At 38.6% G+C, this 19915-nt stretch overlaps 2 protein-coding genes across 4 annotated transcripts; both read right to left on the bottom strand.

Moving 5' to 3' along the window:
• Positions 1–385: 385 nt before the first annotated feature.
• LOC144663562 (uncharacterized) lies at positions 386–18796 on the bottom strand. Of its 3 annotated transcripts, none has more exons than XM_078524553.1 (6): positions 18653–18796; positions 16751–16847; positions 14635–16293; positions 13892–14367; positions 13039–13128; positions 386–1513 (listed from the first exon to the last, which is right to left on the bottom strand). In XM_078524553.1, exons 1-6 carry the CDS (start codon positions 18707–18709, stop codon positions 1454–1456), a joined length of 2439 nt encoding a protein of 812 aa, XP_078380679.1. In that variant the 5' UTR covers positions 18710–18796; the 3' UTR covers positions 386–1453. The 3 variants fall into 3 exon arrangements, with proteins under 3 accessions (XP_078380679.1, XP_078380682.1, XP_078380681.1); XM_078524556.1 differs by having other exon boundaries at positions 14635–16281; XM_078524555.1 differs by lacking the exon at positions 386–1513 and adding an exon at positions 12227–12363.
• On the bottom strand, positions 2146–7412 carry LOC144663231 (uncharacterized). The gene is made up of 3 exons (XM_078524143.1): positions 7121–7412; positions 2198–2867; positions 2146–2156 (listed from the first exon to the last, which is right to left on the bottom strand). The coding sequence occupies exons 1-3, from the start codon at positions 7175–7177 to the stop codon at positions 2146–2148; spliced, it is 738 nt and encodes a 245-aa protein (XP_078380269.1). The 5' UTR covers positions 7178–7412.
• Positions 18797–19915: the final 1119 nt, after the last annotated feature.

Genomic DNA, 19915 nt, shown 5'->3' with positions numbered 1-19915 from the left:
ACAAATGCAAAAAGATTTCGCTTCGCTATACAGTTCTCACAATTTCGATGGCTTCGAAAATGGCGTAGACTGACTAGGGTCCTTTACGGGTTAAAAAAATGAATGCAACATATGAGGTAAGCCTGAGATAGCGAGAGATTAAGAGATTAGACAAGCATTGTTGAAAATTGAATGCACAGTTTAATTCCATCTTTGCCAGTTTTACATAGTCCAGAATAATTATATCTTCAACATCGTTTCTGCTTGGATGAGCTTATTTTCATTTTGTTTTTATTTTATTTTTTTATTTCCTCCAAAGCATCTGAAGACAATAAGGAAATTTTTAACAAGGCTTGTCTTCAGGTGATCTGACAGGGATTTTTGTTTCTTTTTTACAAGTACAAACTAAACGTTGTTAGTACATTTTTACTTGTTAAACTTTTGGTTTTGTTTGTCCTTTTGGCTTTGACTTTTTTTATTCTTGTTTAATTTTTTTGAATTAGTTTTAGTTGATTTTTTTTCTTGTTGGTCGAGAGTTAGTGGTTAGTGGTTAGTAGAGTTAGTCGTTAGTGGTTAGCAGAGTAAGTCGTGAGTTAGTAGCAGTGTGGATTTGGGGATTGCAGGGTGGAGAAATAGTCAGGGTTTTAGAAGTCAGGGAGTTTGAGGTAGGGTTAGTGGAGTTAGTGGTTAGTGGTTATTCGATGGTTGTGTGGGTTTGGGGAATTGCAGAGTTCAGGAATAGTAAGGGTTGGGGAAGTCAGAAATTTGGGGAAAGGGATATTGCTAGATACGGGGGTTGGGATAATGGGAGACATTCATGTAGTGGGTTGAAAAATTGGTATTGTGGGTTAGAGAAATTGGGAGGTTTGCCGGGATAGTTTAAGTGGGAATTGGGGAAATAAAAGGGTAAGGATAGCGGGCGTTATGGTAGTGATAGGGAGGTTTGTCGATAGTGGGAAGTTTGAGGGATAGGAAATGTTGGTAAAAAGGTTTTTGGGGTAATGAAAGATTCAGGAGGGTATAGGGTAAAGGGAGGTTTGGGTGTTAGTGGGGTTTTGCAGTAACGGATATTGGGATTAGTGGGTTTGGTTAAGAGGGTTAGTGGGTTAGTGAGTTAGTGGTTTAGGGTTAACTGGTAAGAGGGTTAGTGGGTTAGTGAGTTAGTAGTTCAGGGTTAACTGGTGAGAGGGTTAGTGGGTTAGTGAGTTAGTGGTTTAGGGTTAACTGGTAAGAAGGTCAGTGGATTAAAGTTTAAGTCAGGTTTTTTTTTTAAAAAAATCGTGTTTTTTCTTTTGAAATATTCTTGTTTTTTCTTCTGTTTTTTATTCATTTTAAATTATTTTTACCCGCTCACCAAGCAGAAAGATGTTGCTTTTTCACAAATCATGTCGAAAATAAATAATAAAAAATAAAAGATAAAAACAAATGTTCATGGCTTGGGTGACATTTTGCCATGAACGGAGACGACCTGGTGTTATTGTCTTCTTGGTCGTAGCCTCCGCAAATAAGGAGCGTTTTGTTCCCGTTTCTGAACCTGTGGCAGAAACGGTAAAAAGGCAACATAAGTTTGTATTTCATGTTTCAGTTTGAAATGCAACTGACACGTCTTTCGGCCTTGTGCGAATGCAGTGCGTGATTGGTTAGTGTAAATAATAAAGAAAGCGAAAACATTTTTTTTTACGCATACCTTAGGAACAAAGGCTTCTCCGTTCCACACTGTCTTTACTCGTCCTCGACGAGCTCTGGTCGATTGAGACGGCTGTGCAGTGCTCGACTCCTGTAATACAAAAAGCAATAAATTGATTTTATTCACGGCCTTACAGTAATTTATAAGGTGGGGTTCTTTCCCTGCTTGTATTAACCAAGTGTCTAGTTATCATAAGGCAAGCTACGTCCCAAAAATACCAATAGTAAAAGTTTATTCTTACCTGAGGTTGATGGACGCTGCTTTCCAGAGGAACGGAACCAACTGGATTCTGGCGCATTGCACCAAACAGGAGTTGATACGCGGTCCTCAGGTAGTAACGGACATATCCTATGGTGTCAGGTGTGTCTACATCAGAGGCTCCAACAGACACAGGGAGTTCCTCATTCTTGATCTTAGCGCACATCGCCAAAGCATTTTGAACTGAGTTTAACGCCATCTGATCAGAATTGACAGGCACGTCACATGGCACCTTAGAAGAAGCGGAAACGTGACTAGAGTCAGGTTGATTACTGTTATCCTCCGCTGATTCATTGCCACACAGTTCATCCTTGGAAATTGCAGAAACCACAGTCTTCTCAAAATTGTCATGCACATTATATGGCAGCTTGGAAGAAGCACAGACGTGACTGGAGTCAGATTGATTACTGTTATCCTTCACTGCTTCATTGCCACACAGTTCATCCCTGGAAACTGCAGGAACAGTATCCTCTTCAGAATTGGCATTTACATAATATGGCAGCTTAGAAGAAGCAGAGACGTGACTCTCACCCATGTTCCCGGCTTGTTTGGCAGCAACAGCTTCAGATGATTCGTGCACATCCTGTGGAGAAACCTTTTCAACGGGCATGCTGATGTAACGTGCAAACGACCGTGACACTGCCAAGCAATGGTCACTCACTTTACAAATTACACAACTGCATTCATTGATTTCATTTTCAGCAATACCGCTGGCCTCTAGCTCTTCAGTAGCTACACCCTCAGATAACTCATGTACAACCAGTTTGGAAGCCTTTTCAATGGGCATGCTGATGTTGGTAGCAGATGACCCTGTCACTGCCAACGAATGGTCATTCATTTCACCATTATTAAAGGTGACCTCACTGACTTCGTTCTCACTGATGTAGCCTGTGTCTTCGGCACCTACAGCTTGGGATGACTTGTGTACATCCAGCGTGGAAACCTTTTCCATGGCCATGCTGATGTTAGCAACCTGGGATTATGTCAATGAATGGTCAATCATTCCATCATTATCACAGGTAACCTTACTGATTTCATTTTCACTGATGTTACATACGGCTTTGGTAGCAACGGCTTCAGATGAGTCTTGTACATCCAGTGAAGAAACCTTATCAACGGGTATGCTGATGTAATGTGAAAACGACCGAGTCACTGCCAACCAAGTGTCACTCATTTTACACATTGCACAACTGCATTCATTGATTTCATTCTCGCCAAGATTAAAAGCTTCTTCGGTAGCAACACCTTCAGATGACTCGTGTACATCCAGCGAGGAAACCTTTACAATAGGCACGCTGATGTTAGAAACAGGGGTCCCTGTCACTGGCAATGAATTGTCACTCATTTCACCATCAAGTGAGAAACCTGTTTCAGTGGGCATGTTGATGTTGTTAGCCTCACAAGACTCTTTTAATCCCAGTGAATGACTGGAAGAGATATGTTCCTCTAGAGACTTTCCCTCAGGATGCTTTAAACCCATTTCACCATTGGAATTTGCAGGAATAGAAGAATCTTCAATGCTTAAAAGCCGTCTGCATTTTATTAATGGCTCGGTGAAATCTTCAGACTGCTCCCCATTGACGGAGTAACTATTCTTCCGCTGCACAGATTCGTCCACGCAGTTTTCATAGCTTCTCTTCCGTTTCCTTCCTGTTAAGGTTTCATCTTCAGTTGACTTGCGCACATCCAGCTGGGTTACCTTTTCAATGGGCAAACTGATGTTAATGGCAGAGGACCCAGTAACTGACAAGGAAATGTCATAACCTTTTCCAAAGTCATAAGTGACTTCATGGATGCTAAGAGCTTTTTCAGCGGCCACAAGTTCAGATGATTCTTGTACATCCAATAAGGACACCTTTTCAATGGGCATGCTGATGTTAACTGCAGACGTCCCTTTCATTGCCAACGAATGGTTACTCCTTTCACCATCATCACAAGTGACTTTACTGATGTCGTTCTCGCTCGTGTGAAAGGTTTCTACAGTTGCTACACCTTCACTTGACTCGTGTGCATCCAGCGGGGAAACCTCTTCAACAGGCATGCTGATGTTACCTGCAGAGGAAACTGTCTCTGTCATTAAATGATTGAGCAATATCACTGGAGCGTATCACTGGCAGGGAGAGTAAACCCTTTCACTAGGCATGCTAATTTTTACACTCACTGGTCCGCCTTATTGCATTCTACGGATGTATGTGGGCCAATTTTAAGTTTTGTGTTAGTCATGTAAACCCAATTGTGCACCCATTCCATAAAATGGTGAAAGCAGATATATGGCCAATACAGTGCGATCAATATCCACGACGAATTGCCGCACCTTCCACAGGCAGCCCAAGCTATCGATAAGAGCCACAAAACTCTGATCTAAGACTCAATTTATAAAGATTTGTATGGTAGTGAAACAATTTTCTTTTACGATATAGAAATTCTCACGTTTTATGAATAATTTCCAGCCTTGGGAATATTTAATAAAGTACACGTGTTCAAAATTTCGCAAAGCAATAACTAGTCAAAATCGCTTCAAATTGGCTCGAGAAGCTGGTAATCAAGAAAGAACACGACACAGCAACAATGTAAGTCAATTTCATCCATAAAACGTTTGGATTTCTATATCGTAAAGGGAAAATTGTTTAATTCGCATACAAATCTTTATAAATTGAGTCTTAGAGTACTATGGCTCTTATCGTTAGCTTGGGCTGCCTGTGCACCTTCATCAGCGAAACAGAAAAACCTTTCTGACCCATTCTCTTTCCCGATTTGTGCGCATGCGCAGTATAATTTTTCTGTTATTTCAGCCAATCAGATTTGTCAGATTCAAAAATGACCTTTTGAATCGCGGACTCCCAATGTTGATCGGTCTTGGTCCTTGGTGGCGCAGACCAGAAGGATCGTGGATTCTGGGGAAGAGAATGTTCCTTACTCAAAAACCATCCCCACATTTGTACTTTTGCGTTTGCCCACTCAAAACTGTCAAAAAGCGTGATACTTGTGGAAAGATAGGCACGCTTTCATGCTTCAAGTGACGTTCTGCACAGGATAGGGCTTATCTGGCTCATAACTTGCAAATCATTTTAAAAAATATCTAAAAAGTGTGTATTTTTTTAGTTCACTCAGGAATTACAACGCAAAGGAGCAAACCTCTCGCTCAAATATCCATTTTTCTTGAAACCTCGAGCCTCCCAGCAATTTGAATGAAAAGTGATTCCCCTGACGACCATATTCTCCAGGTTCTACTCTCTTAATCAAACTTTTTAGCCTTTGAAGGTTTTTAAGAAGTCAGGATCATTCTACATTTTCATTTCTATTTGCTGCCAAATATGAGAGTTAAACTTGCAGATCAAAACAAAATTGAAGCCAAAGATTAACACACTTCACTAACTTAAGACATACCTCTTAAGCCTTGCCAGGGCCTCACTGCAAAAGCTTCCTCAGCTTCCATAATGTTGTTACTCATTAAAGCTTGTTCTATTGTCCCGATGGAACAATGCTGCAATGGAACACAAGCTGTAATGTATCACAATAACATTAAATCTTAGCATCTTCATTGTCATATTAATAAGTTGTGCCACTTTCTCAAGCAATCAGAAGTTAAACCCAAACCAAAATTGAATTGCTTGCACACATGTATGAGGTGCGGCTCAATCCCTTAAAATAACTATACGGGTATGTGCCGCGCGACAGGGCTTTGATTTATGGATTCCTGGTCTAGAAGGGTATATCCATTTTAGAGAAGCTAAGCGCGGGAAAATGTGTGTTAACTAGTCGTAATGGATTTAGTTTTTTTAAAATTCTGATTGGCTAAGCGAGAGACTTTTAAACACGACTTGTCAAGTATAAAATTCATGCCCTGAACAAAAATTCCCAACCTTTTTCTGTTTTATTTAAAATAATTGTTGAAATGTTAGAATCCGCTCAATTTTCTGGATTTGAATGGCTGAAGTTCATCTAAAATATTTCAGTATATTTCGGTATATTTCAGTAAAACGTTAGAAAAGCGCGCGTAAAACCATCCGTAACAAAAATAACTCAGCGCAAATTTTAGCAAACTATAATCTTACTTTTACTGATTACCGGTACTTCCTTCTCAGATGTTTGCTTTGGTTGTGGTTTCGGTTATTCTTTTCTTTGAAATAATTCATACTTTTAATTTCGAGTTTGAGACAGCGAATTCAATGACCAATTTATCGCTCAATTCGCAATTCAGAACTTTTAGTTTTAATCGAAATCCGAGGTCAGTACTACAGTATCAAGTATTGTGTGTGACCGCTCGTGCGTACAAGAGTGGATGCGTGCGAGTGAGCAAGTGAGTGTGCGTGCGTCCGTTGAGAGGACATTGTACGTGTTCTTGCTGCTTTGCTTATGTTTACACGTGCGTTCACACAAGCGTGTGCGCGTGCGTGCATTCACTGGGGATTGTTAGCTTGCGTTTTTTTGCTGATTTGCTTGTGTTTACACAAGCGTTGCATGTTTTGCGTTATGGCGGTGAAATAGCAGATAAAAAAACCCTCAACTTGTCGCGCAACGTTGTGCATTGCCAGTTGAACGAGTTGTTGCGCGTATCCACCGCGCACTCAATTTGTCTCGCAACAAATTTCAAGTTGAAAAATTGTTGCAAAAAGTAGAACTCGATTCTACTTTGTGCAACATGTTGCTGCAATTTGCAGCACTGAAAGTTGTTGCAAGACAAGTTGAGCGCGCGGAAGAAATACGCGCAACAACTCGTTCAACTGGCACTGCAACGATGTTGCAAGAAGTTGAGGGTTTTTTTAGATCTGCTATTTCGCCGCCTTTACGTAGTCGTAGTACGCTTGGTCGTTGGAGTGCCTGTGCTGCTCGATTAAGTTACATTGAACTATCTTAAAGTTTTAATAACTTAATTGCTAAATAACATAATACGATGCTTACTTCCATTTGTTTATTATTGTTACGTCATTCGGTTGACCTTGTCGCCAATATTTGCTTGCGAAACATACAAACTTTAAACGGAAAAACCTCAATCTTTTTCTGTTTCATTTTAAGTTGTTGAAATGTCAGAATCAGTTTAATTTTCTGTTTGTGATTGGTTAATGTTCGTCCCAAAGTTGATCCCGAGTTTTTCCGAGGCGGAAGATTATTTATGCGCGCGCACCACTACCGAAACAAATTGTAGCAAAAAATAACTCATCGTTAATTTAAGCGAGCAAAAAATCTTTTTCTTACCTCTTTCGTCGATGTTTCCTTGATAGGGGTTTCTGATTGTTCCTTTGATTTATTCATCTTGTTGAAATTTCAATTTTCGTGTCGCGAATTAACGACTGTCGAGAGCGACAAAAAACACGTCGGCACTCGGCGAACACTTGACTGAAAATGAACAATTGGAAATGAACGCGTGTAATTAACACGTCACAATCAGGAGACCAATTACAGGGCAACTAGCGCCCGAAGTAAACAAATTAATTACGGGCAATTAAATCCTGCGAAATGACAGGAAAAGACTAGCAAGTTGCAGCTAATCACCTTTTAAAACCAGAACATTTCGTTTGAAGAATTGGTATATGTTTCATTCTGTAGTTATTTTTACTGTTTCGGCTTTTAATTTGAGTCATTTAACCTGTCATATCATGACTTGAAGAGTACTTTTTTTACTTTTTTGAGAGTAGGGTTAGTCTGTTACACAAGCTACTGTTTTTGTTTGCTATCACGTGATCTAATTGGATAAGTTGTTTAATTCACCCGTCGAAACACGTGATTGGAAAATGTAAGTAAAACACACAAAAAAATAGTTAAAAACGTAATAGTGATTAAAACAAAGGATATTAACTTCAGTGAAATTAACACAAAAATGCATCTGAAAAAAATATCCATTTTAAAGAAACATGCAAAGAAAAATCCAGTCAAAAAATCATGACCAACCGAACAATCAAAATTACCCAAATCAGATTTCTAAAAGATCATTCCTCTATTTTGCTGGCGCATCTTTACTGCGCATAATTTTTCGCGTCATAAGCGAACCTAAGAACATTAAATTTTACGGGACTCTGATCGAGTAGTTTGTCAATTTTTATTATTGCTATTTTACTGTTTTTAATAATATTTTAATTTTTTTTTTAATTTGTAAATTTTAAATTTTTATATTTTTAATCTTAGTTAGACAATATTGTAATTCGTAGTTATTCCTAATTATAGCTTAATTCATTTTTTACACTTCCTAGAAGTTTTTTATTTTTCTATTTTGTATTTTTATTTCGTGGCGCACCTGAAAACTAGCTTTTTAGCTAAGTGTTGCTGACCACGTTAAATAAAGATTGTATTGTTGTATTGTATAAGCGCGCGTGCAGAAACAAAATGGCGGCTTTTTTCTATTCGACTTTGGTGACGTTTTGACCGCGAGAGAGAAAAGTGGTCGTTGTGACCTATCCGTTTTATCTCGTATTTTGAGTGCAGTGGTCAAATTCTATCCATTTCATCGTTTGCCCAGAAATGTGTACTTTGCCAGTACACACAAAGGAATTATTCAGAAATGAAAATCTATGTTTCGTTCTTTATCAAGGGAGTATCCTTAACAACCGCGATTCAGGGACTTCTTGACTTTGTGCGCAGACTCAGAGTTTATTACGCTCAAAGGGGAAGTTCATTCCAAAATGGCGCTTATTCTTCACGCTAACGAGAAGGTAATACAGAGATATCATACTCACCGAAAATTCAGCTTCCAAAGAGTATTCAAATCCTTGCCTGAAGTAGTCCAAAAATATAGAACCGGCCTTCGCCATCTTGGAGTAACTTAGCAGCTTGGCAATATATGCGTGACGTCAAAGAGCTCTTTGTCGTCACACAAACATTGCCAGGCAGCTAAGTTACTCCAAGATGGCGGAGGCCGGTTCTGGATTTTCGGACTACTTTAGGGTTTGAATGCTCTTTAGTAGCTGAAAGACTAAGTTGGAGACTAACATTTCTTGGGATTACCTTTTTGTTGGCGTGAATAAAAACGAGTGCCATATGTATTCTTCTCTTAATTTGAAAACCATCAGGCCAAATTTCTGGTTCAGTATCTTATTGTATTCTTGGTTGTTGCGATCCAGAAACGCCGGAAAACTTAGCAGTCGAGTTGTTGAATTTAGCACGGATATAGAACTCCATGAGCTGACACTTATGGGATGAAAAAATGCTCAGGAAGATTGTAAAAAACATTGTCTTCGAGAATCGCAAGAGAAATGAGGCGTGTGCAGTTAGTACGTTGCGTACCTTAAATAATCTAATAAACGCCCACCCTCAAATAGACGCCTCGTATCTAATAAACACCCTCCTTGAGGTGTGAGCTTTGTATTATACACCCGCCTGTTATAAACGCCTGCTGTCTAATAGATGCTCCCTTTCCCTTTTAAGAATCGCCTGAAGAGCCAAGGTAACGCTCCCTGAAGTAAAATCACGCAATTTAGTTTTCTTGTTTGTCACGGCCATCAAAGAGGCCAAAGATGCCAACATGGTTGACCCCAGTGTCGATGAAAAAAAACCGCGCATACTTCGATATCAAACTATTTACGACATATAAGCGCAGAATAGATTAGTCTCCTACTCACAAACTCTGTTTTCTATCTTACTCTGCAAACAAACTACGCGTGTTATTTGTTTTGATGAAGTTGTTACAGTTAAAGTGTATATGACATGAAAAATGTTTTATGCTTATTTGAAAGGCCTTTCGAAATACAGAAGAATGGCGTTTTTCTTTTCGAAATATCTTTTTTCGTTTCAGAGATATTGACATTTTTGTATTATGCAAATTAGATCATTGATGACGTCACAAGATTTGACTCTAAAAAATGGTAAAATACTGAATAAACGATATCTCTAAAACTATTGAAGCAGTGTTCTTGAAACTTGGCACCACAAATGTGCATCACAAAAGGAACAAAATGACACCCTTAGTATTGTTGCCATAGCAACTCTTTCAGCTCCAGTCTCTCTCTGTCAAAAAGACAAATATCCCCATATCTGACCTCTAAAGTGAGACAAAGGGGCCTGCTTAGAACATACATAGTTCCCATATTGCCTTAATTCCCACCATTGGTTTGGCTGCGCTAGATGGTTCTTGGTTTAAGACAAAAACTGGGAATTTCAGTTTTTATTGAGACAGCACCAGCGGCAAAACTGTTGTCATGGCAACAGCCCTAAGAGTGTCATTTTGTTTCTTTTGTGATGCACATTTGTGCAAAATATAAATAAAGTATAATATAGTTAATTATTAGGAGATTTGACAAACACTGCTGAAAAAATGAATGCACAGTTTAATTCTCGTTTTGCCAGTTTTACATTGTCCAGAATAATTATCTCTTCAACATCATTTCTGCTTGGGTGAGCTTGTTTTCTTTTGTTTTAATTGTTTTTTTTTCTTCGAAAGCACCTAAAGACAATAAGGAAATTTTTCGCAAGGCTTGTCTTCACGTGATCTGCAACGTTGTTTTTCTTTTTTTACAAGTTGAAACTAAAAGTTGTTGACATATTTCAACTTTTGGTTTTGTTTTTCCTTTAGCGTTAGGTTTATTTTTATTGATATTTAATTTTTTGAATTGGTTTTTGTTGAATTTTTACATTTTTTTCTTGTTAGTCGTGAGTTAGTGGTTTGCCGTTAGTTAGTAGTAGTGTTAGTAGTAAAAGTTGAAACTAAAAGTTGTTGGTAGATTTCAACTTGTTCATCTTTTCGCTTTGTTTTTGATTTAATTTGCGTTTGATTTTATTATTATTATTTAGTAGTTTGTGGTTAGTAGAGTTAGTGGTTAGTCGTTAGTTAAAATTAGTGTGGATTTGAGGAATTGTAGGGTTCAGGGATAAGTGTTGGGGGTGACAGGGAATTTGGGGTAGGGTTAAAAGAGTTAGTGGTTAGTGATTAATTGGTAGTAGTGTGAATTTGGGGAATTACAGGGTTCATGAATAGTAAGGGTAAAGAAATTAAAAAATTGGGGGGAAGGGAATATTGAGAGGGTTGGGATTATGAGAGTTTTACATTGTCCAGAATAATTATCTCTTCAACATCATTTCTGCTTGGGTGAGCTTGTTTTCTTTTGTTTTAATTGTTTTTTTTTCTTCGAAAGCACCTAAAGGCAATAAGGAAATTTTTCGCAAGGCTTGTCTTCACGTGATCTGCAACGTTGTTTTTCTTTTTTTACAAGTTGAAACTAAAAGTTGTTGACATATTTCAACTTTTGGTTTTGTTTTTCCTTTAGCGTTAGGTTTATTTTTATTGATATTTAATTTTTTGAATTGGTTTTTGTTGAATTTTTACATTTTTTTCTTGTTAGTCGTGAGTTAGTGGTTTGCCGTTAGTTAGTAGTAGTGTTAGTAGTAAAAGTTGAAACTAAAAGTTGTTGGTAGATTTCAACTTGTTCATCTTTTCGCTTTGTTTTTGATTTAATTTGCGTTTGATTTTATTATTATTATTTAGTAGTTTGTGGTTAGTAGAGTTAGTGGTTAGTCGTTAGTTAAAATTAGTGTGGATTTGAGGAATTGTAGGGTTCAGGGATAAGTGTTGGGGGTGACAGGGAATTTGGGGTAGGGTTAAAAGAGTTAGTGGTTAGTGATTAATTGGTAGTAGTGTGAATTTGGGGAATTACAGGGTTCATGAATAGTAAGGGTAAAGAAATTAAAAAATTGGGGGGAAGGGAATATTGAGAGGGTTGGGATTATGAGAGACATTCATGTACTGGATTGAAAAATTTGCATTGTGGGTTAGGGGAATTAAAAAGTTTGAGGATATAGTTGGGGTAATGGGGTAGTGTAAGGGTCTGAATAGCGGGCGTTATGGTAATGGTAGGATGGTTTGTCGATAGTGGGAAATTTGAGGGAAATAAAAGTTGATAAATAGGGTGTTGGGGTGATGGAAGATTCAGTAGGGTTTGGGGTAAAGGGAAGTTTGGGTATTAGTGAGGTTTAACAGTAGCGGATATTGTGGTTAGTGGGTTGGGTTGAGATGGTTAGTGGGTTAGTGGGTTAGTAGTTTAGGGTTAACTGGAAAGAGGGTTAGTGGGTTAGTAGTTTAGAGTTAACTGGTAAGAGGGTTAGTGGGTTAGTAGTTTAGAGTTAACTGGTAAGAGGGTTAGTGGGTTAGTAGTTTAGAGTTAACTGGTAAGAGGGTTAGTGGGTTAGTAGTTCTGGGTTAACTGGTAAGAGGGTTAGTGGGTTAAAGTTTAAGTCGGTTTTTTTTAAAAAAAATTCGTGTTTTTTCTTTTGAAATATTCTTGTTTTTCTCTTCTGTTGTTTACTCCTTTTAAATTATTTTTACCCGCTCACCAAGCAGAAAGATGTTGCTTATTTACAAATCATATCGAAAATAGATAATAAAGATAAAAATAAAAAAAACCAAATGTTCATGGCCTTGGTGACATTTTGCCATGAACGGAGACGACCTGGTGTTATTGTCTTCTTGGTCGTAGCCTCCGCAAATAAGGACAGTTTTGTTCCCGTTTCTGAACCTGTGGCAAAAACGGTGAAAAGGCAACATAAGTTTGTATTTGCTTTAAACAGGTACAAATTATTTGTAATCGTAAAGAACAGAGCACGAAATTCCCGGTGTTGTAGTCTGGTCTTTGCCCGTTGTACTGTACTGTTGGAAAGCACATTTGTAATACACATCTACCTTAAATAAAAAAGCTGAATCAGAAAAAATAAACTGTCAAAGATTAAGGAAAAATCCCCTCTATCCTTTTGGCATAATTTGCTAGTGTAAATGTTGTGTCAATTAATAAAATGTTCTTGGTACAAATAATTGCTCGGAAAATTATCTGTTAAAAACGCTTAAAAAAATAAAAACGCTTCAATCAATGAAAAGTATTATACAGCATTCAAACTATCACCGAAACATGGTTAGAATAAACACGTAACATGTATATGCGAAACACTTTTCCCCTAAACCTTACTGTAATTTCATTGTCCACGCTTTCCAGATATGTGCTATATATCATTTTAAAGCTTGCTATGCTGTATTACAGAACTTTCATCAAATCGTTATAATTACTTTTAAGCAGTGAAACATGTTTCAGTTTGAATTCCGACTTAACACTTTTTCGGCCTAGTGAGAATGCAGCCTGATTAGTGTATTTTGTAAAAAAAAAATAAAGAAATAGAAAACATATTTCTTTTACACATACCTCGGGAACAAAGGCTTTCACATTCCACACTCTCTTCACTCGTCCTAGACGAGTTCTAGTCGATTGAGACGGCTGTGCAGTGCGCAGCTCCTGTAATACAAAAACAATAAATTGTATTTTAAGCCCTAACTTACAGTATATTATTCTTGGTTTTCACTAAACGTAATCAAATGTCTAATACCCAGAATCGCCAGACCCCTAGGTTTTTTACCTTCACTGGCTCTTAGTCGTCCTCAATATATATCTTGTTGAAGGTTTTTAGCTCGATAGCATTCGCCGCCTTTAAGATAGAACATTTTGAGTTTCGGAGATTTACGTCACACAAGATCAGTGAAAGCCGCCAAAAGGCTGTCACGTTTTTAAAAAAAAAACATGCCTCATCCTGCGATTTTTAGCTATCTGAACAGTTGCGGTTTTGCGAGAAGTGTTTATGTGAATGTTTGTTTGTTCATGAGGATGATCTGACCGCTTTTTGTAGCACAATTAAATGCCAGATGTTTTAATTGATTTCCGGCCGCCATGTTGGAGCCCAAGCAGTTGGGCCCCAACATGGCATTTCCATAGTGTGCTCTCTAAATTTGCGTAAAAACATTTTCACGGATCACTCGAAAAAGGAATAACATACAGACCTGAGACTTGGGCTATAATATTCTTGATTTTTTTGACTTTAGAGTTTTGGGTTTATTTTTTCGTGGCGTGAGAGTGAGAACCATCTTTAAGCTTGGTTTTGTTACCTACGTTTATTAACCTTGACAAGTGTCTTATTGTATTTTAATGAACCTACAACAAAAGAAAATAATCATAAGACAAGCTACGTCCCAAAAATATCAGCAGCAATAAAAAATATTCTTACCTGAGGTTGGTGGATGTCGCTTTCCAGAGGAACAGAACCAACTGGATTCTGGCGCATGGCACCAAACAGAAATTGATACGCGGTCCTCAAGTAGTAACGGACATATCCTATGGTGTCAGGTGTGTCTACATCAGAGGCCAGGGCTCCAACAGACACAGGGCGTTCCTTAGTCTTGATCTTAGCGCACATCGCCAATGCATTTTGAACTGGGTTTAATTCCATCTTCCCAGAATTGACAAGCACATCACATGGCAGCTTAGAAGAAGCAGAAACGTGCTTGGAGTCAGATTGATGTTTGCCTTCCTCCACTGCTTCATTTCCACACAGTTCATCCTTGCAAACTGCAGAAACAGCAGCCTCCTCAGGATTTACAGGCACATCATATGGCAGCTTAGAAGAAGCAGAAACTCGACTAGAGTCAGATTGATGACTGTTATCCTCCACCGATTCATTGCCACACAGTTCATCATTGGAAACTGTAGAAACAGCAGCCTGCTCGGAATTGACATGCACATAATATGGTAGCTTAGAAGCTGAGACGTGCTTGGAGTCAAATTGATGTTTTTCTTCCTCCACTATTTCATTGCCACATAGCTCATTTTTGGAAACTATAGGAACAGTGGCCATTTCAGAATCGACATACACACCATATGGCAGCTTAGAGGAAGCAGAGACGAGGTTGGGGTCAGATTGATGATTCCCTTTCTCTACTGCTTCATTGTCACACAGTTCATCTTTGAAACCTGCAAGAACAGCACCTTCTTCAACGTTGCACTGCCGTCTGTATTTACGTAATGGCTCAATGAAATCTTCAGACTGACTGACAGACTCATCTACGTTCTTTTCCGAGGTTCCCTTCCGCTTCCTTTGCCTTCCATTTCTCGCCTCGGCTGCTTCGTGAACATCCAGTGAAGAAACCTCACTGTATTCACTGAATTCATTCTCACCAATGTTCCCGGCTTGTTTGGCAGCCACAGCTTCAGATGACTCGTGTTTATCCTGTGGAGAAATCTTTTCAACGGGCAGGCTGATGTAGCGTGCAAACGACCGTGACACTGCCAAGCAATGGTCACTCATTTTACAAATTACACCACTGCATTCATTGATTTCATTTTCATCAAAGCCGCTGGCCTCTTGCTCTTCAGTAGCATCAGCCTCGGATAACTCGTGTACAACCAGTTTGGAAGCCTTTTCAATGGGCATCCTGATGTTGGTAGCAGAGGATCCTGTCACTGCCAGCGAATGGTCACTCATTTCACCATTATCACAGGTGAAGTCACTGATTTCGTTGTCACAGATGTAGCCTGTGTCTTCGGTACTTACAGCTTCAGATGACTTGCGTTCATCCGGAGTGGAAACCTTTTCAATGGGCATGCTGATGTTAGCAATAGGGGATCCTGTCATTGCCAATGAATGGTCACTCATTCCATCATTATCACAGGTAACCTCACTGATTTCATTTTCACTGATGTTACAGATGTCTTTGGTAGCAACGGCTTCAGATGACTCTTGTACATCCTGTGAAGAAACCTTTTCAACGGGCATACTGATGTAATGTGAAAACGACCGTGACACTGCCAACCAAGTGTCACTCATTTTACAAATTGCACAACTACATTCATTGATTTCATTTTCGCCAAGATTAAAAGCTTCTTCGGTAGCAACACCTTGAGATGACTCGTGTACATCAAGCGATGAAACCTTTACAACAGGCACGCTGATGTTAGAAACAGGGGTCCCCGTCACTGCCAGTGACTGGTCACTCATTTCACCATCAAGTGAGGAACCTGTTTCAGCGGGCATGTTAATGGAAGAATTTGCAGGAATAGAAGAATCTCCAATGCTTAAAAGCCGTCTGCATTTTATAAATGGCTCAGTAAAATCTTCAGACTGCTCTTCATTGACGGAGTAATTATTCTTCAGCTGCACAGATTCGTCCACGCAGTTTTCACAGCTTCTCTTCCGTTTCCTTTCTCTTAAGGTTTCATCTTCAGATGACCTGCGTACATCCAACGGGGATAACTTTTCCATGGGCATACTGATGTTAATTGCAGAGGACCCAGTAACTGACAATGAAATGTCATTGCCTTTTCCAAAGTCATAAGAGACTTCACTTATTTCATTGTCAAGGATGCTAAGGGCGTCTTCAGCGGCTACAACTTCAGATGATTCTTGTGCATCCAGTGAGGACACTTTTTCATTGGGCATGCTGATGTTAACTGCAGACGACCCTGTCACTGCCAACGAATGGTTACTCCTTCCACCATCATCACAGGTGACCTTACTGATGTTGTTCTCGCTCGTGTGAAAAGTTTCTACAGTTGCTACACCTTCAGATGACTCGTGTGCATCCAGCGGGGAAACCCCTTCAACAGGCTTGCTGATGTTACCTGCAGAGTAAACTGTCTCTGTCATTAAATGATTGAGTAATATCATTGGAGACTTCAGTAATTTTACTCTCACTATCCAATGTTAGTTGTTTCCTCTGGTTACGTAAGAAGCAGGTAGCATTGGCAAGGAGAGGAAACCATCATGGGATAACTGGCCAAAGAATTTAAAAATTATCTTAAAAGTGTGATTTTTTTAGTTCACTCAGGAAATACAATGCAAAGGAGTAAACTTTTCGCCCGAATATCCATTTTTCGTAAACCCTCGAACCTCCCAGCAACTTGAATGAAACGTGATACCCCCTTCCCCGCCCTGACGATTGTATTCTTCAGCTTCTGTTTCCTTAATCAAACTTTTTAGCCTTCCCGTTTTTAAGAAGTCAGGATTATTCTGTATTTTCATTCATATTTGCTGCCAAATATGTAGTTGAACTTGCAGATGCAAAACACCGGCCACTAACTTAGGACATACCTCTTAAGCCTTGCCAGCGCCTCACTGCAAAAGCTTCCTCAGCCTCCATAATGTTGTTACTTATTAAAGCTTGTTCTATTGTTGCAATAGAACAACGCTGCAATGGAACACAAGCTTTAATGTATTACAATAACATAAAATCTTAGCATCTTCATCATAATAATAAAAAACTTGCGCCACTTTCTCAAGCAATCTGAAGTAAAAACCAAGCCAAGCTTTCCTTGCTCGCACACATTTTTCAGGTGCAGCTCAATCCTTTTTGATTTTTTGACTCCTTATCTAGAAGAGTATATCCATTTTAGAGACGCTAGGCGCGGAAAAACAAGTGTAAGCTAGTCGCGATGGATTGATTTTTACTTCTGATTGGCTACGTGGCACGAGACGTGTATAAAAATTATGCCCTGAACAAAAATTCTCAACATTTGTCTGTTTAAAAAAAATTGTTGAAATGTTAGAATCTGCTCAATTATCTGGATCTGAACGTCTGAAGTTTGTCCCAATTTGTGTCGATCCCGAGTTTTTCTGAGACGGTTTATTTCAGTAAAACGTTTGAAAAACGCGCGTAAAACCATTCGTAACAAAAGTAACTCAGCGCAAATTTTAGCAAACTATTTTAGCAAACTTTATTTTCTCTCGAAGTTTAGAGAAGCTTTTAATATTATCAATATTTGTAGCTAATATCTCCGAGAAATACAATAAAATACACTAAAATACGTTACAAAAATACATTACACACATTGAAGAAACTAGAATCTACAAATAAATAGCGAAACAAAAATCTATAGATAAGCAAAATGTGTCTAAACAAAAGTCATTCCCTAAATGTTCCTTTTATACTTTGTAAAGTCACTTGTTCTAATACAGTCTGGTAACGCATTTCATTGCTTCGCTGAGAAATATGAAAAAGAACTAAGGCCAAAGCTCGTTGTTCTAGGCTTACAAAGGGACAAAATGTTATTGTCACGTAGATCGTAAAGGAGGACCGAAGTGAAAACATATTTTTCATGTAAGCTGGAACACAGGCTTTTATATAAGCTTTCTCTTACCGATTACTTCCTTTTCAGATGTTTGCTTTGGTTGTGGTTTCGATTATATTTTCCTTTTTCCTTTAAATCATTCATCCTTTCAATTTCGAGGTTTGAGACAGCGAATTTAAGGACCAATTTATCGTTTAATTCGCAATTCAGAACTTTTAGTTTTAATCCGAATCTGAGGTCAGTACTACAGTATCAATTATTGTGTGTGACCGCTCGTGCGTACAAGGGTGGATACGTGAGAGTGAGCGTGTGTGCGTGCGTTGAGAGGACATTGTTGGCATATGTTTTCTTGCTGCTTTGCTTGTGTTTACACGTGCATTTGCATAAAAGTGTGCGCGTGCGTGCATTCACTGGGGATTGTTAGCTTGCGTGTTCTTGCTGCTTTACTTGTGTTTTGCACGCGCGTTTGCATAAGCGTTGTGCATGTTTTGCGTTGCGTAGTCGTGGTAAGCTTGGGCGTTGGCGTGCGTGTTCTGTTCGTTCAAGCTTGCGTGTGCGTGTTGCTTGTTACATTGAATTAGTTTTAACTTTTAATAACTTAATTGGTAAATAACATAATAAGATAATTACTTCCATTTGATTATCATTGTTACGTCATTCAGTTGACCTTTTTCCTTATGTTTGCTTGCGATACATTCAAACTTCAAACAAAAAAAAACCTCAATCTTTTTCTGTTTCATTTTAACTTGTTGAAATGTCATAATCCGTTTACTTTTTGGGCTGGAGTTCGTCCCAAAGTCGATCGCAAGATTTTCCGAGGCGGGTAATTCCAGTACAACTTTTGATGCGCGCGCACCACTACCGAAACAAATTGTAGCAAAAAAAACTCATCGTAAATTTAAACGAACAAAAAGCTTTTTCTTACCTCTTTCTCTGATGTTTTCTTGTTATGGGTTTCTGTTTCTTTCTTTGATTCGTTCATCTTGTTGAAATTTTAACTTTCGTATCGCGAATTGACGACTGCCGAGAGCGGCGAAAAACACGTCTGCACTCGGCAAATACTTGACTGAAAATGAACAATTGGTAATGAGCGCGTGCAATTAACACGTCACAATCAAGAGACCAATTACAGGGCAACCAGCGCTCGAAGTAAACAAATTAATTAAGGGCAGTTAAATCCTGCGAAATGACAGCAAAAGACTAGTTAGCAAGTTGCAGCTAATCACCTTTTAAAACAAACACATTTGGTTTGGAGAATTGACATATATCTTTCATTCTGTAGTTATTTTTTTGTGTTTCGGCTTTTTATTTTAGTAGTTTAACTTGTCATATCATGACTTGAAAATGCACTTATTATCTTTTTCGAAAGTAGGTTTAGTCTGTTGCACAAGCTACTGTTTTGGTTTGGTATCACGTGATCTAATTGGATAAGTTGTCTACTTCACCCGTCAGATCACGTGATTGGAAAATGTAAGTAAAATACAAAAATATTCAATTAAAAACATAATAGTGATTAAAACAAAGGATAATTGAAAAAACTAAAACAAAACTACAACTGAAAAAATGAATAAAATATCGTTTTTAAACGACATAACAATAAATAACCAAGTAGAAATCTCGAAAAACCAACAGAGAAATCAAAACTACACAATTCAGATTAAAGGTCATTCCCCTATTCTCCTTCGTGCATCCTTCATATGATCGCCCCGATCGTTTCTATCGCATCGATCGTTTGATCAGAGAATTAATTTCTTTGCAATCATATAGTTTCATAGCGAATATTTGACAAAATTTTGTAACATTAAGTTAACTTAGCCGTGACACAGTCCCTTTAACGGCAATTCTTCATCTGATGTGATAGAAACTTATTGTGTGTTACTCAGTTTCTACTGGAAATGTATATCGATATCCCACGGGAGAACATCGTAGGCGAATTCATCCTAGTTCCCAGGCGTTCCCTTCCTATTTAGCTGCGATGGTTTTGGCGCAAATATCATGACGTCACCGAATGACATGCCCGCCTCAATTCCTGCCAACCCGGTCCCAGGCCCTTACGTACACCTCGCGCTGGCTCGATAAAGGAGGAAAACGCCCAGGGACTTAACTGCCGTCAAACGATAGAAATATGTAAAAATAAAAATAAAAAAATAAACTTCAAAGATAAGGTTCTAATTTTTAGCGGAGCTCC

Source organism: Oculina patagonica, chromosome 8 (assembly GCF_052425735.1).
Source record: "Oculina patagonica isolate OP01 chromosome 8, crgOcupat, whole genome shotgun sequence".
In the NCBI taxonomy this organism is placed as follows: Eukaryota; Metazoa; Cnidaria; class Anthozoa; order Scleractinia; family Oculinidae; genus Oculina; species Oculina patagonica.
Note: the sequence above shows the minus strand (reverse complement) of the source record. Positions and strands in the feature narration are given on the sequence as shown.